At 39.3% G+C, this 18,753-nt stretch overlaps 2 protein-coding genes across 2 annotated transcripts; both read left to right on the plus strand.

The window, feature by feature from the left end:
- Positions 1-9,985: 9,985 nt before the first annotated feature.
- On the plus strand, positions 9,986-14,418 carry LOC131526445 (uncharacterized). The gene is made up of 4 exons (XM_058754777.1): positions 9,986-11,386; positions 11,542-11,656; positions 11,925-12,104; positions 12,350-14,418. The coding sequence occupies exons 1-4, from the start codon at positions 11,311-11,313 to the stop codon at positions 12,837-12,839; spliced, it is 861 nt and encodes a 286-aa protein (XP_058610760.1). The 5' UTR covers positions 9,986-11,310; the 3' UTR covers positions 12,840-14,418.
- Positions 14,419-14,497: 79 nt separating this feature from the next.
- On the plus strand, positions 14,498-15,617 carry LOC131526455 (C-C motif chemokine 2-like). Its single transcript, XM_058754804.1, has 3 exons — positions 14,498-14,735; positions 14,890-15,004; positions 15,152-15,617. The coding sequence occupies exons 1-3, from the start codon at positions 14,666-14,668 to the stop codon at positions 15,342-15,344; spliced, it is 378 nt and encodes a 125-aa protein (XP_058610787.1). The 5' UTR covers positions 14,498-14,665; the 3' UTR covers positions 15,345-15,617.
- Positions 15,618-18,753: the final 3,136 nt, after the last annotated feature.

Here is an 18,753-nt window from a genome sequence, read left to right on the forward strand (position 1 = left end):
AGAAAATCAACATAATTTATTTGAAATAGAAAGCTTTTGTGACATTAATATTTTTTTACTGTCACTTTTGATCAGCTGTGTTCTTGCTGAATAAAAGTATTAGGCTATATCTACTCAAGAGTCCACATTAAGATTAAACAATAATATTTATATCTACACTCCAGTCCTCATTTACTCAAATAAAGAGAATATTGCAATGTCGCAATCACAAATCATATTAAGATCATTTATATTGGATATTTGTCTAGCATTTTACCCAGCAAGTAATGCAGTGAATGCCAATGAAAAGACTTTAGGTCATCATCTTTATTTCAGTATAATTCTCCTTTTACAGATTTGTCTCTAAAACGCTCAATTTCATGGCATAAATATAGATTGCAACAGATAGGAACTGGTTTATCAGTTCAGTATAATAAATGGCTTTTCATTTCAAATTATTACAGCTCCAAATTCTTGGAAAACCAAATAAATACATATTTTAACACATTTTTTATACAATGATAAATTACATTGCAATAAATAAAACTGATAGATACTTTGAAAATGAATCAAATATATTTTTGCAGTCTAAGCAGATGTAGAGTTGTGTGTAGAGGCTGAAGAGAGAGGTGTAGAGTCAGTGCTGTTCATCTTCATCCCCCATCTGAGAAAAAGAGAACAAATTGGCATTTCCATTATTTCTGATCAGACAGTCTTTATGTTGTCAATTTTGTTTTTAATATTTCATGTCATGTCTCTTGCATCAGTGTATATTCATCAGCGACTTACACTTGAAGTTGAATTTTTTTGAGCTCCTGGATTTTTTGCTTCACCCAGCTCTCCTTCCAATAGCTGCATCTCGGACCTTCAGTTGTGAAGAAACTGTTTGCCAAGAAAAGTAGAGAGATTTAGAAATGACATAGTTTTGAAAAGGCAGATGCTGTAAAGACAAAACAGATATTAATTGTCTATTGGAGAATAGGCCTACTTACATGACTGCATTAACACAAGGAGGATCACGCTTCTGAAGTTTGAATCCTGTTATAGGTAACGTGATTTCCTGGGTGGAGACGGTTGTGCAGCATTCAATAGGCTTGATTTGTCCATCTAATGAGTAGAGTTTGATTAAATAACTTTCAATAAGTCAGACAGCACAGATAAATTCTGAAGCAAAATATTGAAGATACTTACTCGTCCTCGTGATCATCACTGACATAATGACAGCAATAGCAGCAAGACTCATCATCATCTTCTGGTTGAGCTGCATGTTGTGTTCTTTGCTGAGGTTTTGTGTCTTCAGAATCTTCTGTCAGTGCAAAGTTAAAGATGCTCACTGACACCTCACTCACACCGGCCCTGTTTATATCATCAAAAAGAGGAACTGTCTTGTCAGATTTTATGGTGGAATAGCTGTTTTTTTTTTTTTCTTCCTCATCAACGATTTCTGGAGAATAACCCCCTGCATTTGTGCTAACTCTGCTGTTTTGTTCCGGATATTTGATGATGCAATCCTGTGCTTAAGGAATGAATGAAAGGAAAGACTCTCAATCAGTGATTAAATATTGGATTGCAGCTTTTCTTTTTTGTGTTTTCTCACACATGTACTACTGCATTGGTTTTTGTTTTAACAATTAATAAATACAAATGATTAAACAGTTTTTACTTATTTCTGTAGACTCATGATAGGGACATCCTAGCAGATGCTTCCTGTTGCCGAAGTGCAGCATCAGAGCAGAAAAGAGGAAGGATGTGAAGGCTCCGGGAGAACTACAGTATCACATCAATGTTCAGTAAGTAAGCGAGAACCACTCAAATCATGACTGTATCGGGTGGGATGTTCACCCTTGCACTTTACATTCTGACCTCCATAAACTAAGTCAAGAGTTATTGAAGGTACAAAGATTTATACGGTGTATGAAAGCAGTGGCTTTCCACTGGCTTAGACATTTTTTTATGAAATATGTGACCCTGGACCACAAAACCAGTCATAAGTGTCAATTTTTCGAAATTGAGATTTCATTGATGTCTGGTTTGTTTGGATAGGACAATATTTGGCCGAGATACAACTATTTGAAAATCTGGAATCTGAGGGTGCAAAAAAATCAACATGTTGAGAAAATCACCTTTAAAGTTGTCCAAATGAAGTCCTTAGCAATGCATATTACTAATCAAAAATTAAGTTTAAATATATTTACGGTAAGAAATTTACAAATTATCTTCATGGAACATGATCTTTACTTAATATCCTAATGATTTTTGGCATAAAAGAAAAATGGATCATTTTGACCCATACGACGTATTTTTAGCTATTGCTACAAATACACCCCAGCGACTTAAGACTGGTTTTGTGGTCTAGGGTCACATATATGTATTATATTAGGCAACCATATATATATATATATATATATATATACCAGCTGACATCTAATGTACAGTGCATAACTTTATGAAATGTTCACAGTACTAAGTCGGCGATAAAATAGTGTCCCCAAAATTCTATTTGTCTTAAAATTGTAAAGTGTACAATGGTTTACAATACATTCATTGTTTTTTGTTTTTTTAAACTAGCAGAAAAAAAAAAAAAGTTTTAAAAAACAATCAGACTTTAAAATAATTTCATTTGGTATTTTGCTACCAAATGCAATAAGACTCACATTTTTCTTCACTCTAAGTTTAGTTTTAATGTTTAATATGTAGCATTTATATAAATATTATGTTTGAGATTTTGAATAGTAAGCTTTTTTTGTTTGGTTTTTTTTTTCTCCTTAAAGAGTGCTTTACATTACATTTTAAACTTCTCTGTCCACTGCATTTGCTGGTTGCATCATTTGTCTGAAGACAAAAACCCACATCAGAGTTGCACAAGATTTCCAGTCACTCACATTACACTAATACTAGTCCTCACATGACCCAAAATCATGTCATGTCTTCATCTGAGCCCATTGTGCAAAGACAATTTCTTGAGATTTAGAATTATCTTCATGGCCACATTTCTTCTTTGCTCACTATAAGTAACTATTTTTCAGCTGTTTCTTACTCATGGAGGTTTTTTTTTTTTTTTTAACACTTATTATTTGTGAAAGTAGTTATACAGTTTATAAAGTGGATATGTATGACCCTGAATTCTGACCTGTTTATTGTACATTGGCTTCATATTACCATTGCCAGCGTTTTATAAAAGCAATAATCTACTGTGTGTTACAGTATACTGACTTTAGAAGGCAGTAAAACATGCCTTACCATTGTAAAATTGTTAAGAATGGCCTCTTGTGGCTTATTGCTTTAATATACTGTAGCTAAATCCTGTCTTTATCTGTATGTAAGAGGTTGACGCATCTGAATATATTAATTTATGCACAAGCTTAATCACTGGTCATATAACAATTTTAATTGTATTTTCACTTTTTCCACTCACTGTCTTCATTATCTATGTCATCAGTGTGATCGTCCGGTACCTTTGAAATAAGGAAACCACAAGACACCACTTCCACTTGTTAGGTAAGCCATAGATTCATTCATTAAATAAGAGGATGCGATACTTTATCTGTCTGCCTTTTTAGACTTCATTGGGAAAATGGTAGACCGCTGTCGGAAAATCCAGGATTTAAATAGATTTCTGTGTTACTCACAAATACTATGAGATCATGGCTTTTTGGTTCACAGTGCATACGTGGCTCTTATGTGCAGAATATATATATATATATACTTAAAGAAAAGGAAAAAAAAACTGCATTGTATTGTATGCATGTCTTTTCTTATTTATTTATTACATGTGTGTGTGTCAGAGTCGGACTGAGAGGCAAACACAGGTGAGTGGAAATACTTTTCTTTAATTCTTTCTCCACAAACTCAAACTGATCCCGAAGGACTACAAAACCAAACTTAACAGTGCAGGAGTCTTTTCAACTTCAGAAGTGTATCCAACTTAAAGTCATTCTATTCATACAGGTCGGTGAGTAAGGCTTACGGTACGGATGATTCCAGGAATCCAAGAGGTAAGTGAGGGACAGCGAAGAGCTTACGACCTTAAGACCAACCAACGAAGGATTGTGGTGAGTAACTCTATATAGTGTGTTTGGTGATTGGAGACAGGTGGTAATCAGTATTCGGGTGATTGTGAACGGGTGTAGATGGTTGGTGTAGATGTGGTTGTGGGCGGATCCGTGACAGTACCCCCTCCCCCACGGGCGTCTCCCGGTGTCCGGGACCGACGGCGAGGACGACCGCGTCCTCTTGGGGCTGGGCAGTTGGGGTGTGACTGGTGAAAGTCGGAAAGGAGCAAGGGGTCCAGTACATCCTCTCGGTTTACCCATGATCTCTCTTGGGGCGAATCCTCCCAATCCACTAGATACTGGAGTCGGCCGCCCCACCGCCGGGAGTCTAGGATCTCCTTAACTCGGTAGATGGTTTCCCCGGGGTCGGCTTCGGGAGGAGGAGGTACTTCGAGTTCTGTAGAAGGAGGGAGAACGGAATCAGTGAATGGTTTTAATAATGATACATGAAAGGTAGGTGATATGTGGTAAGTTGGGGGGAGTTGGAGCTCGTAGGTGACTTCGTTGATTTGTCTTCGTATGGGGAAAGGGCCGACGTAGCGAGGGCTCAACTTTTTGCAGGGTAGACGGAGGCGTATATCCCGCGTGGAGAGCCAGACTTGGTCGCCAGGTTGGTATAGCGGGGTGGCGGCGCGACGAGAATCCGCATGTAACTTGTGTCTCCGTACTGCCTGTTGGAGGTGGACATGTGCAGTATTCCATACCCTTTCGCTCTCTCGAAACCAGAAGTCCACTGTGGGAACTTCGGAGGGTTCTCCGGTCCAGGGGAAGAGAGGTGGTTGAAATCCGAGGACACATTGAAATGGGGTTAGACCGGTGGTTTCTTGCCGCATCGAATTTTGGGCGTATCGGCCCAGGGAAGATATTGGCTCCATCGGTCTTGGTGTCGATGGCAATAGGCGCGGAGGTAACGCCCAATCTCCTGGATCTTCCGTTCTGTTTGGCCATTGGTTTGCGGGTGATACCCGGAGGACAGGTTTAATGAGACTCCTGGGGCCCTCGGTCGGAGACAATATCTTCGGGTAAGCCAAAGTTCCTGAAGACATGCTGGAAGAGGGTTTCCGCCGTTTCGAGGGCCGTGGGTAAGCCTCGTAATGGGATCAACTTACAAGCCTTGAGAATCGGTCGACGGCGACCAGAATGGTGGTAGATCCATTGAGGGGGCAAGTCCGTGGCGAAGTCAACCCCAATATGGGACCAGGGTCGGCGAGGAATGGGTAGTGGTACCAGTTTACCCTCAGGTAAGTGACGGGGGGTTGAAGTGATGGCACAGACGGAACAACCTCGGACATAACGTGCCACATCCTGCTTCATGTTGGGTCACCAGTACTTGTTCCGGAGGAGCATGAGAGTGCGTGTGCGGCCTGGGTGGCCTGAACCTGGAGAAGTGTGGGTTGAATCTAGAATGGGGATACGGAGAGTGGACGGACGTACTGCTTCCCTCGGGAGTTTCCGGCGGGCAGGCTCCTCTTGAGTGGCGGCACGGATCTGGTCATCCACCTTCCAGATGATGGGACAAGCAAAGATTTTGGGTGGCAGGATTGGCTCTGGGTTTTCAGGTGAGGGGTCCGGTTGGTGTAAACGAGACAACGCATCGGCCTTGAGGTTCTTATGGCCTGGACGATAAGTGATGGTAAATTTGAACCTTGTGAAGAATAGGGCCCAACGGGCTTGTCGGGGGTTTAGGCGTTTGGCTTCCCGAAGGTATTGGAGGTTTTTATGATCCGTAATCACCTCAAATGGATGTTGGGCGCCTTCCAGCCAGTGCCGCCACTCCTCCAGTGCCAGCTTGATGGCCAGTAGTTCGCGGTTTCCGATGTCGTAGTTTTGTTCGGCCGGGGACATCTTCTTAGAGAAGTAGGCGCAAGGGTGAAGTACTGGAGGTTCGCCTTTTCTTTGTGACAATACCGCACCCACCCCCACTGTTGAAGCGTCCACCTCTACCACGAAGCTGTGATTGGGATCCGGATGGGTGAGTATTGGGGCGGTACAGAAGGAGGACTTTAACCTTTGGAAGGCTAGGTTCGCTTGAGACGTCCAGGTGAGGGATTTCGGTTTCCCTTGGAGGAGAGAGGTTAAAGGGGCTGACAAATGGCTGAACTGGGCAATGAAACGCCGGTAAAAGTTGGCGAAGCCGAGGAACCGTTGGAGCTCCTTGATAGTGGACGGTTGAGGCCAGTTCCTTACGGCTTCCACCTTGGCCGGGTCCATTTGTACCCCATTCGCGTTGATAATGTACCCTAGGAAGTGGACCTGGGTTTGATGGAACTCGCACTTTTCGAGCTTGAGGTACAGTTGGTGTTGGCGGCGTTGGAGTACTTGACAGACATGAGTGTGGTGTTCCTCAAGGGTGGCTGAGTAAATCAGGATATCATCGATATGAATGAGTGTGAATTGGTTGAGCATGTCCCGGAAAATATCATTCATAAAGTTCTGGAACACTGATGGTGAATTGGAAAGGCCATACGGCATAACCTGGTATTCGTAGTGCCCGGTAGGTGTAATGAAGGCCGTCTTCCACTCGTCTCCCTTGCGTATTCTAATCAAGTTATAGGCGCTGCGGAGATCGAGCTTAGTAAAGATTCGGGCCCCACGAAGCTCTTCCAAGGCTGCCGGCACCAGTGGTAAGGGTAGGCGAACTTGACCGTCTGGGCATTGAGCTCTGTAATCTATGCACGGACGGAGGCCTCCGTCCTTCTTGGCGACAAAGAAGAAGCTAGAGGCTGCGGGAGATGTGGAGGGACGGATGAACCCCTGCTGCAGCGCCTCTCTCACGTATTCCTCCATGGCGGCACGCTCTGGGATCGAGAGGGGATAAACGTGGCCTTTAGGCAGTTTGGCCCCGGGCAACAGGTTAATGGCGCAGTCCCAGGGTCTGTGCGGAGGAAGACGGGTAGCGGCAGTCCTGCTGAATACATCTTCATAAGAGAGGTAAACTTGGGGAATACGGACTGAGGTAGGTGTGGTAGGACTCTCTACAGTGGTGGAGTTGAGTGGTAGAGATGGCACATACTGGCGAGGTACCGGGAGACCGGTGAGGCATCTTCAAGCAGGAAGCACTCCAACGAAGGATTTCCTGAGCGCCAGTGCAAGTCGGGTGGTGTTTTGCCAGCCAGGGACGTCCCAGCACCACTTCCACAATGGCATCCTCCAGGATGAGGAAGGAGATCGGTTCCTCGTGAAAGTTCCCCGTGTGGAGCGTGACCTCCGGGGTGCAGTGACGTACCAGCCCCTTACTCAGTGGTCTGCCTTGAATGGTGGAAATCTGGTAGGATGTGTTGTTTCGAGCCGGGTAATTGAATACGGAAAGGCACGCCGATGAGATAAAGTTTCCAGCGGCTCCAGAGTCGATGAGGACCTTTACTGGGAAGGAGTGGTTCAGGTGTAGAATCAGTGCATGGCTATGAGGAATCTCAGAAACATCAGGGTGAAGATGAACTGTACTCACCGTTGAGTTCGCGGGGCGAACGGGGCAGGACACCAGAACGTGACTTCCTGAGCCGCAGTACATGCATAGATTGAGAGTTCGTCGACGAGACCGTTCCTCCGAAGAGAGATGGTACTGGTCCACTTGCATAGGTTCTGGTGTAGTCGAACCTGGTCCCTGGAAGGTGGTCATTGGGGTGGCGTCAGGGCGACAGGTGGTCAACTGTTGTGAGATGTGTAATGCCTTTTGAAGAAAACCCTCCAAGCCCACTGAATCTTCGACGACTGACAATTGTTGTCTGATGGCTGGTTCCAAACCCCGTCGATAGGCGGCGAGAAGTGCCGTTTCGTTCCACCCACTGCTAGCGGCTAGAGTGCGAAATCTTACGGTATAGTCGTGAATGGACATGTTTGCTTGTCGCAGCTGAAACAGCTCTTCATGAACTGAAACGGAGGAGGCTGACTGACTGAACACTTCCCGGAAATGGTCGACGAAGGCATCCAGGGACCGTACTAACGGACTGTGGGAATTCCAGAGCACTTCGGCCCACTGTAGGGCCCTTCCGGACAGCAGGGACATGATAAAGGCGATTTTCGCCCGATCATTCAGGAACTGGTGGGGTTGAAACTCGAAGTACAGCGAGCACTGAAGTAGGAAGCCGAGACAGGTGGCCGCCTCGCCTGAGTAGAGGGTAGGTTTGGCCATGGGGCACCCGGACGGAGATGGCTGGGCTGGAGGTGGTTGGAGAGATTCGCGGAGAGCGCGAACTAACTCGGCGAAGGGATCCGACGTTGGGAGATCATGACCTTCCATCTCAGATTTGCCACGTCTCAATATTTTTTTTTTTTTTTTGGGGTTGGTCTTCTGTCAGAGTCGGACTGAGAGGCAAACACAGGTGAGTGGAAATACTTTTCTTTAATTCTTTCTCCACAAACTCAAACTGATCCCGAAGGACTACAAAACCAAACTTAACAGTGCAGGAGTCTTTTCAACTTCAGAAGTGTATCCAACTTAAAGTCATTCTATTCATACAGGTCGGTGAGTAAGGCTTACGGTACGGATGATTCCAGGAATCCAAGAGGTAAGTGAGGGACAGCGAAGAGCTTACGACCTTAAGACCAACCAACGAAGGATTGTGGTGAGTAACTCTATATAGTGTGTTTGGTGATTGGAGACAGGTGGTAATCAGTATTCGGGTGATTGTGAACGGGTGTAGATGGTTGGTCTAGATGTGGTTGTGGGCGGATCCGTGACAGTGTGTGTGTGTTATTTTTACATTTTTCTTTTTCCTTTTTTTTTTTTAAATAAATGATATAGGTTATTTTTTCCCCCCTTATTTTATGTTATGATTCTGAGAAGTCACATCTATGTGTAACTAATAATTAGACTTAACTAATAGTTCTTAAATATTATTTAGCATATGACGGAAGTCTGTTGCATGATTGTCCTCTGGTTTTTTGGTCTTTTTGGAGACCATGTGCCTCACATACCTTCACATGAATTCATGCAACAGTTTTGTTCAGCAGCACACAATGTTTCCGGCACACCAAATCAGGCCACTATAGGCTCTTCCGACCTAGAAAAAAAAAAAAATCTTTCTAGATTCACTACCTAGGGGTCGCCATTGTGTTTCTACTTACAAGACCTAAGTATCTAGTGTATATCGCATGCTGCTTGTCACAGTAAAGACATCTTTCTTCTGTGGTGGCTTATAAAGCCTTACCAAGATTGATGTTCGATATGTGCTTTAAATTGTTGGTTCCCACGTTTGACCTCAAAAGAAGTGTTAAACGATGGGAAATGTGGTTTAAACAAAAACTTCCACTTTCACCCCCACATCAACCCACATTTCTCGTGTCTTTTATATGCACAGTCATGATATGAGAGTTGGTGAATAACTATAATAATCCAAAAGGATACTGCATTCTGTTATTTAACTGTTATTATTAAAATATTTAAAAGACTTCCTTTTATGTCTATCTTCCTTTTTTTTGGCTTCCCCTTTTCGCTTAGATTCTTCTGTTTGGAAACCCTATTAACTCCAAATCATTATAGAATATTCTCTAAAATGATTATTAGATTGGGTGGTTTTTGTGTGAGGCTGCTCTTCCTAACTGCTCCTTACACAAGTAACATTTCTTGGTTTGCATTACATCAAACATTCTAATAATAAATTAAAAACTGATTAACGGTTGAAATGTTCAAATAAAATAACATTTCAAATAAACCAACACAGTCTCGTCCCAACTTTTCACATATTGACGCTTGGTCAGGACCCTTTGGCGTCGTTTTTTGACGCACAGGATACCCCTTTTTCGACGTGCAGGGTCCTCCATTGCTTTAAATAAGAAACCCTTAGCGTCAATATGCCGACGCAAAAGGCTTACCGTCATGATTAAATTATATATTGGGCAATAATATTGCTATTATTGCATATATGTTGGGGTTTTATTTACATTACACTATTTACACATTTATGAGCACGTAACCCAACCCCTGCCCCTAAACCTACCATTTGTCAATAAAGCACAAGATACAACAGGCAGATGCAACTACCGTCATAATTTAGTTTTTTTTTAAATAATATTCCAAGTCTTTCGAGGCAAAACGATTTATTTGTGAAAGAATAGACGAGATGTGCGAATTCCAAAAATGCAGCCAGAAGTAGCCTTGCGTTAGCAATTGGCTCTTGTGTGTCTCGTGACCAATTGCGTCATGCTGTTGTGAAATGCCATTGGCTCTTGAGTATCTCGTGACCGTGACCGATTGCGTCATGCTACGGGAGTATCTTTTTGAATGAGATGTGAGCACGTTAGCGGAGCGGGATCATTTTCAGCGATTAAAACCTTATGTTTTGCTCTCTTCTTCGTATAAAGATATCGTATGGCTTCAGAAGACTTGGAATGCAACACGACATGTTTGTAATGCATTTATAATGCTTATTTATGGTTGTTTTTTGCAATAAATACCTGTGACTGCACTTATATTTGCCTGTGTGTGTTTTATATTGTTCAGAGGTGGGTAGGTTTAGGGTACGGGTGGGGTTAGGTGCTCCAATGAAAGTAAAAATTTATATAAAATTATTTATATTTTTTTCAAATGCATGCAAACCATTAAATTAAGAAAACAACTGAAAACAATGGAGGACCCTTCACGTAGAAAAGTGACGCTAAAGGGGTACCTTGAGCGTCAAAAAGCGATGCCAAACGGTCCTGACCACGCGTCAATATGTGACGAGTTGGGATGAGACTGTGTTGAATAAACATATATACTACATTCAAAGGCGAAACAAAAAAGGCTGCACCTTTCATTAACCTTTACATTCAGCCACAAAGATCTGATATGTTGCCTATAGTGACAACTGCAACACGGTACAGACCCCTAGTTTGTGGTTGGAGAAAAAGAGCAGGCTGCCATGACCTAGAAAATCAGGAAATGCATCAACCAGACTCAGTAGTAAAGGTGCTATTAACACATTTGAAATACTGGTACTGATTGTGTTTGTTCTCCTTTCAAACTCAAAATTAAAAACCAAAATATATGTCTCCCATCTGGGTTACTCACATATACATTATCAGTATGTTTGACTTTTTGTTTCACATCCACTAAATAACTATCTTGGCTTGTCATTGTCTAATTACATCCTCTGTGACATTTGAACTCTGTGATGATGAGTCTTTACCCTTATCAGCATTTTGGTTAGTAGTTTTGTTTGGTATTACTCCAGTATTATTTAGCCTATGACGTTAGAGTGCAGCCGTGTCAGTGTGCGGAAACACCTTTGGTTCCTTAATGGGTATTAGTTAAAGATGAGCTTGAAGAGACAGCGTCTTTTTTGGTCTGGTAGCTTGGATGACTGATGGGAAAATGTTCTGTTTCTCTGCCGTTCTGCAGCTGTGGTCTCAGATCTTCTCAACCACAGCGCAAGGTGTGTTTTATACATTCTTATGAGAGGTTTGTCTGAAATACTAATTTATTGCTGGCTGCTGCTGATGGTGTTGAAGATAATGATACTTGTAATAACTTTTTCATTAATAGTGATTTCCAAATATTGTGAAATTAATGTCCTGTTTTTATCTCCAGATAATTTTGGACTAGGCCCAGTCTGTCGAACTACTACAAATATTAAAGTTCCTTGGAAGTGTCTGCTTAGCTACACCATCCAGCGCAAACCACTTTTCCACGTGGATGCCGTGAGGTGAGAATCCATTCAGATTTTGGCTGAGTAGGTATTCTAACATTAATCACTGAGCAGACAAATGAGGAATACTATATACAGACAAGTGATCCTTCATTTATTGCATCGTTCTGATGAGGTAAAGATAAGAATATTAAAATGTATTACTTCCACATATCTCTGTCTCTATCTCAAATAAACGGTTAGGTATTTCCGCTTCTTTAGTAACTGAAAGAGAATATTCTGCATATACGCTTAACATGCAGTCATAAACAGTTTCATTCTGTAGATTTCTTACAATCAGTGGGAAAATAATATGCTTGGATCCGTCCACACCATGGGCCATAAAATCAGTGAAGTACCTGGATGCAAAGAACAAACCTCAATCAGTATCAAACAATACAGCTCGTCATTCTGTGACAGTGGTTCCTAAGAAAATGTCAACCACAAATACAACATCAGCTCAGAGGTAAAACAATAAACAGAACTTTGAATGAAAATTATTTGAATTTAAATTCAAATAATTATTGCCAAATTGTATGTAATAGAAAAAAGCAGTTTTCCATTCAAATTTACTGCAGTTCAAGAAAATGCTATTTGCCCTATTGCAATTTATTAGCCTTTACAATTACTATTTAGTATTTATGTTTAGTCTAAATATATTTTTAAATGTTCATACCAAAATTAATCATATGTACATTTGCTTATTTACAGCTCTACAATACCATTATGCACTCCTCCAGTGGATAACTCACAGAAAATAGACATAAGAGGACACGCAACAACACAAAAAACAGAAATCCCAAGAACCAATCCAGGATTGGAAAAGGATTGGAGAGGATCTACTGAAGCCACAGAGACATTTCAGCTGGGTGGCCTTGCATGGGAGGAAGAGAAAGAGACCGAGGCCTTATTAACAGAAACAACTTCATCTACTGTTATGAAATTAGACATAAGACGACACGCAACACAAAAAACAGAAAACAAGACAGAATTTCCCATCTCAGGAACCAAATCAATGGAGCAGGATTGGAGAGGATCTTCTGAAGCCACAGAGACATTTCAGCTGGATGGGCCGACATGGAAGAAAGGGGGAGACTCCTTATTAACAGAAACAACTTCATCAACCATCATGAATGAACCATTTATTAACAATGGTTACTTTTGCTTAAAAGGGGAGAAGTTTAAATACTTGGAGTCTTAATTATATACTTTGCAGCCCTAACTATGAGTGAACTTTTCTGCATGAGCAGTGCCAATAATAGACAACAATTCAGATTTTATCTGTATATATTTGTATGGAACCATTTTGGTATGCAGTGCCTTTTTAACCACGTGACTTGTAATGAAAAGCTGTGTGGAGAAGATATTTTTAGCATTGCATTAAGAAAAAGATGTCAATTTTGTCGTCCGCAAGGTTTTGCTGTGATTTACGGTGCATTCCAAACAACTGTGGAGCTGTGCACAAAGTCTGGTTTGTGAGGATCGAGCCCAGCCTCAGTGTCACTTAACGTACTTTCTAAGATGGCAGCAACAATTGAGAATGTTGAATCCCGATTGCTTTTAAAATACAATCACCTGGTAAATTAATGGGAAGGTCATTGAAAAATGTCCAAGGCTGAATGTAACAAGAATGCTTAGCAAGATGAATGTAATTGTGAACACAAATAATCATCTTTATGACACTGGACTGACCTGCACATATGGGCTTTAGTAATGCACATATAAACACTTGCATTAACCTGAGTGTATTTTGTGATGTCAACTTTTAGTTTGTAGTTTTGCTTTGTTCCTGTTTCCTTCTTGATTGTTTCAAGGTGTATCTTGTTAGTCCCATTACCCCTTTGTATATAATGATAATGGAAAGATCATATTAATGAGTTGAATGCACATAAAAAGTCAAAATTATGAGTGGGAAATTCAAATGCCTCAGTTTTCAAGTTGGGGGTTTGTCAGTGAGAAAACATGTCAGATACAATGGATGCAGCGTCTGTACTGACGGTAATTTTTAAAAAATGAATAAAACATATTTCATTCACAATAAAACGATTTATCTTGTATGTACGAAATATGACGGTATTGTACAGTTACAAAATAAAATGCTTCAGTTTACAGAACCTTCACAAATTGAATAAAAACATAAAGCAAAAACAAACTGATCCACATTCTTTAATCCTTATTTTGTACGAGTTTAAAATTAATTCTTTCTTTCTTTAAAACAAAATTTAAAACCACAAACTGCTCCAACTAAATGCACCTGGAGTTGCAATTGCAACGCCTAGTGGCTCCTGTGTTCATTTTGGGGTCTCGTCTTCACATGGTTGGCTGTTCAGTTCTATTTTCTGGTATCTAAATTTTTTTTTTTTACATTAATAAACCACAACGTTTGGATCATGCTCTCCTTTGTCATTGAGTTAACTGTTTGTTACACTGGTTACTTTCTCATGGCTAAAAAAGAAAAATTCAACCGCAAGGATCTGATATGCACTCTGATACTACTTACTTACATTACTTACATGATAAAAGCCCCTAAATGTGGTGGGGGGGAAAGAAGCAGACCACCATGCCCTAGAAAGAAAAAAACAAACAAACAGGAAATACATCAACCAGAGTTAAAAGTACAGCAAAATTCAATTTGTCAGTGATAAGTGATACTATTCATTATATTAAACATTAGGCCTATATTAAAATCACCTATTTCAAATGCAGATTGTGTTAAATGTCCTCATTTCCAACTCATTTAATATTGATTTCATGTTGTGTCTGGATTATACACAGATAGCAACAGTTCATTGGACATTTTTGTCACCATATGTGAAATTTTGTGACCATATGACATTATTAATAAAAACCTTGACCAGTATTCTGGGTAGTGGTTTGTTTAGTATTACCCAAATTTTCTGCCTGTGGTGGCGTGAGAGTGGAGCCGTATTGGTGGGTGGTTGTTCCATCTGTCCCAGTTCAGGGCTGAGCTTAAATAGACGCCGTCTTTCTTGAGGGTCACATCATAGGTGACAACCAAGCTAAAAAATGAAGTCGTGTATGTTGGGTTTCTATGCAGTTCTGTTCCTGTGGCTTCTGGTCTCATCTTCAGCGCAAAGTGGGTTTCACACATTCTTACTAATATACAAAAAGTCTTGCATGTATTGGCACTAGATTCATTACTGATGATGGATATGGTGATGTTAATTGTATTTGTAAGTTTTTAAGTTGATAGTTCACATTTAAAATGAATTTCCTTTTATCTCCAATAGATGCTCGTGTTATGGAATCAAGCTGTCTAATAACTACAGATACTAAAGTTCCTCTGAAGAATCTGCTTAGCTACACAATCCAGAGAAAACCCTTGTTCTCTGTGGATGCTGTGAGGTGAGAATCTATTCAGATTATTGCACATTTATTTTGTAATATTAATACATTAACTAAAGGCAGAATAAAAGCTTTATTTTTACCTAATATTGTTCATAAAAGGACTGGGAAATTTGTAATAATAGCTTGTTTTGTTTGATTCTGTAGATTTCTTACAATCAAAGGGAAAATAATCTGCTCGGATCCCTCCTCATCATGGGCCAAAAAAGCAATGAATAACTTGGACGAAAAGAACAAAAAACTGCAGTCAGTATCAAACAAAACAGCTCGTCAATCTGTGACACCAGTTCCTGTGAATACATCCACCAGAAATAGGACTCGGTTATCGGCACAGATTTAAATGCAGACCCCTTTGGATGAAAATTGTTGGTTGAACAGTATGATTTTGCGTTTTTTAAGGTTTTCTCTTTATTGCACTTTATACATCACACACTTTATAAGTTGTGATTTATACATATATATATATATATCAATGTGTAGGATTACTTTTAAAAGACTTTTCATAGTTTTATATGTATATCTATATATCTATATATTTTATTAAAATTATTGAAAGATTTGATTCTGTATTTTTGTTTTATTTTATGTGTAGAGCCAATGTTGTCAAATAAACTAAAATCCTCTGTGTCCGACTACTTTTAAGTATTTAATTTAAGTAATTTAATCTATGTAGCTTTAAATATTAATATTTTAAGTCAAATTAAATTATTGAAATTATTTTTCAGAAAATAGATGGACCACTTTCTGGGCATTTGAAGCAAACTTAAATGTACAATGCATTCTACACAAAGGTAAAAATCAATATCGTACAGTTAGTTTGACCACTTGTGAGCAATGAAACATCTCAAGTGATGATAAACCAAATCTAGATGCCTCTGACTAAATTCTACCCTGCACTGTAGGATGAACTGAAAACATGAAAACCCCCAAAGACATCAAGAATTATACAAGACTTTTAGGGTAAATTTAAAGAATATGCCTTGAATAGACAAATAAAATAGAGTGGTAACTATTGTGCTCGCTATTTACTAGTTGATTATTAACACGCATATTGGCTGTTTATTAGTACTTTTATAAAGCACATATTATTGCCTTATTCTGCATGACCATATTTTAGATCCCTTAATCCACACCACACCTAAACTTAACAACTACCTTACTAAATATTAATAAGCAGCAGATTAAGGGGTTGTTCAGGGAAAACTCTTATTTAATAGTGAATATGCGTTCCTAATTCTAGAGTGTTACTGCTACTTTGACGAACTCCGCCAGCTATTGTGCAGATATTACTTTAGTACAAATAGCATGTTAATTCTATTTACACTGAATAGCATTTATCACTATTTGTACTTAATGTAAAAAATGCTATTTGTTGCTTAGTTGAAGTAGCATCTACCACTATTTACACTGAGTGTCCTTTATAAACAGAATTTTTACACTAAGTGTAAATTGCTGCTGCCTTTAAATCTTAGATTTAATTGATCAAACTATGATTTTTAATATTTTGTATTTTAAATAAGGAGGCAGAACTACAATGGAATTTTCTAACTGTTCTTCTAGCACACAAATAATCAATTATTATGCATTTTAGTAGGTCATTGTTTTTCTAAACACCCACTTCCCCAATTCTGAGGAATAGCGAATGTCCTCGTTTCTTTCGTGTGGTTAATTTGGCCAGTCGTCATCTTACATACCTCCTTGCGGTTTTCCAGCTGTGCTAAATAGCAAGGAGACAACTCTCTACCAGCTCTCGCTTAACACCCATGAGGCACAGAATGAAGTGAAAGAGAATGAGTATTGTGGAAAGTATTAATCAAGTTAAGCAACAGAACAACACACCCAGAATAATGCTACTAGACACTGCATTCTACTGGACTGGAGAACTGACAGCCTTCATTCTACAGAAACGTCCACTTTTCTGTCCCTACACTTTACAGAAATATTACAATTGAAATACACATTAGGTTTACAATGTTTTTTTTTTATATTTTAAAATGAAACAATATGTTATTTGAACAATTACACCTTCCTGAGCCATCAATGTGGCATTATTATTTTTTTATTAATTATATAGAATTCCAAGTACCACAAAACTGCTTGTCCCCACAGCCATGTACAGCAGGAAAGTGCTTTATTTTGAGGTCAAAAACAGGATTTTCTACCATTTAAAATACAAAAGTATATTCATAACTATCAAATATATGATGTAAATGGCATAAAAAAAACAAAATTCCAAATAAATATTATAAAATATATAATGAAAATAGTGGTCCCCTGGAGTTGTGTCACTGGCGTTACCGCTTAACAAAAGTCTTTTATTTTGGAATAAAAATCACACTGATGACATCACTCGACTTCCTCCTTCCTATTTTCTAAACATCTATGAAAAAAGGCCCATGTTTAGTCCACTGTTTCTTTTCAGTTATGATAATTTTTCTCATTTATCTCATGATTTCATATGAAGCTTTTACAATACGTAATACAAATGGTTTAAACTACTTAATTTAGTGAGTATACCATGATTGACAACATGTGGCTTGATACCTTGCAGCAGACATTTTGTAAAATGCATTTTTCATGAAAATTGTCACTGGTGTTACTGTCACTGGTGTTACCTTCCTTATTTATTGTGTCACTGGTGTTACTGTGCTGTGTTACTGTACTGTTTTTATCTGTCACATTAAATAAATAAAACACAATCTACTTATTTCTTGCATTTTCATTATTTTTCTGTAACTGACTACATGTGCTGAAAAAAAATAGAGAAATAATGTTTCATAAAAACTTTTAATATTGCTAAAGAAGGTAACACCAGTGACACAAAAATATGATACATGTGGTCTTGAAATAATTACACAAAAAAGCTAAAAAAATATATAATTAAGCTGTCATTTATATGTGTTCATAAAGTCAAACGGTAATTTAATAATGTGGTCTAAGTTTAAATGTTAAAAAAATAAATACATTTTAAGACGTTTCTGTAGAGTTTAGCAGATGCTTTTATCCAAAACAACTTATAAATGAGGAACATAAGCATTTTTTTCAAAAATTACCTTATTAATGAACAGTCAAAGACTAGATGATGGAAAAGTATATGTGTGGCCCATTATGATGCTCCATAATGGCTGAAATCAAAAGCACAATGCTTTCCATATTAGTAGTATCGAGGGTGTGAGAGAGCAAAACCTCACTGTGAGAGCTCAATATGTGGGTTCATGGTGGGGATGCTGAGCATCTGCCACTGCATGAGTGTTGCCGACCAAACTGTAGGAGAAAGAACCTTCTAATACACAGAGCTAGCATTGCTTTGGTGGGGTTTCCCCCCCTGTTTAATTTCCACGTATGTTATTTCCAAGACATGCACTTTACTGTTCTCTTTTAGCTAAGCAAATGCTATCACATACTATATGACACCAAATATATGTTCTGTTTATTGACTTAGTGTTCATCGTAGCATTATAATCTAGAGGCATAACAGACATGAATGCATTTTCGACAGATGTTGTATGCGTGATGACACAGGAAGTACAGTCATGTGTAGATACGCCCAGGAGCAGTTTCACATGTCATGTTGCATTTGGTTTAGAGTGACGGTGAAAGTGTACATGTGGCTTATTGAAGGATGAGCTATTTGCATGTGGTTTGTCTTTTACTCCTCTCATTTTCCTCTCTTGTTGACAGTCCACTCTTTAGTCATGTTGACCGTCAATTGACCATAATGGAATATATGATTTGACTATGAAAAACCC

Source organism: Onychostoma macrolepis, chromosome 02 (assembly GCF_012432095.1).
Source record: "Onychostoma macrolepis isolate SWU-2019 chromosome 02, ASM1243209v1, whole genome shotgun sequence".
In the NCBI taxonomy this organism is placed as follows: Eukaryota; Metazoa; Chordata; class Actinopteri; order Cypriniformes; family Cyprinidae; genus Onychostoma; species Onychostoma macrolepis.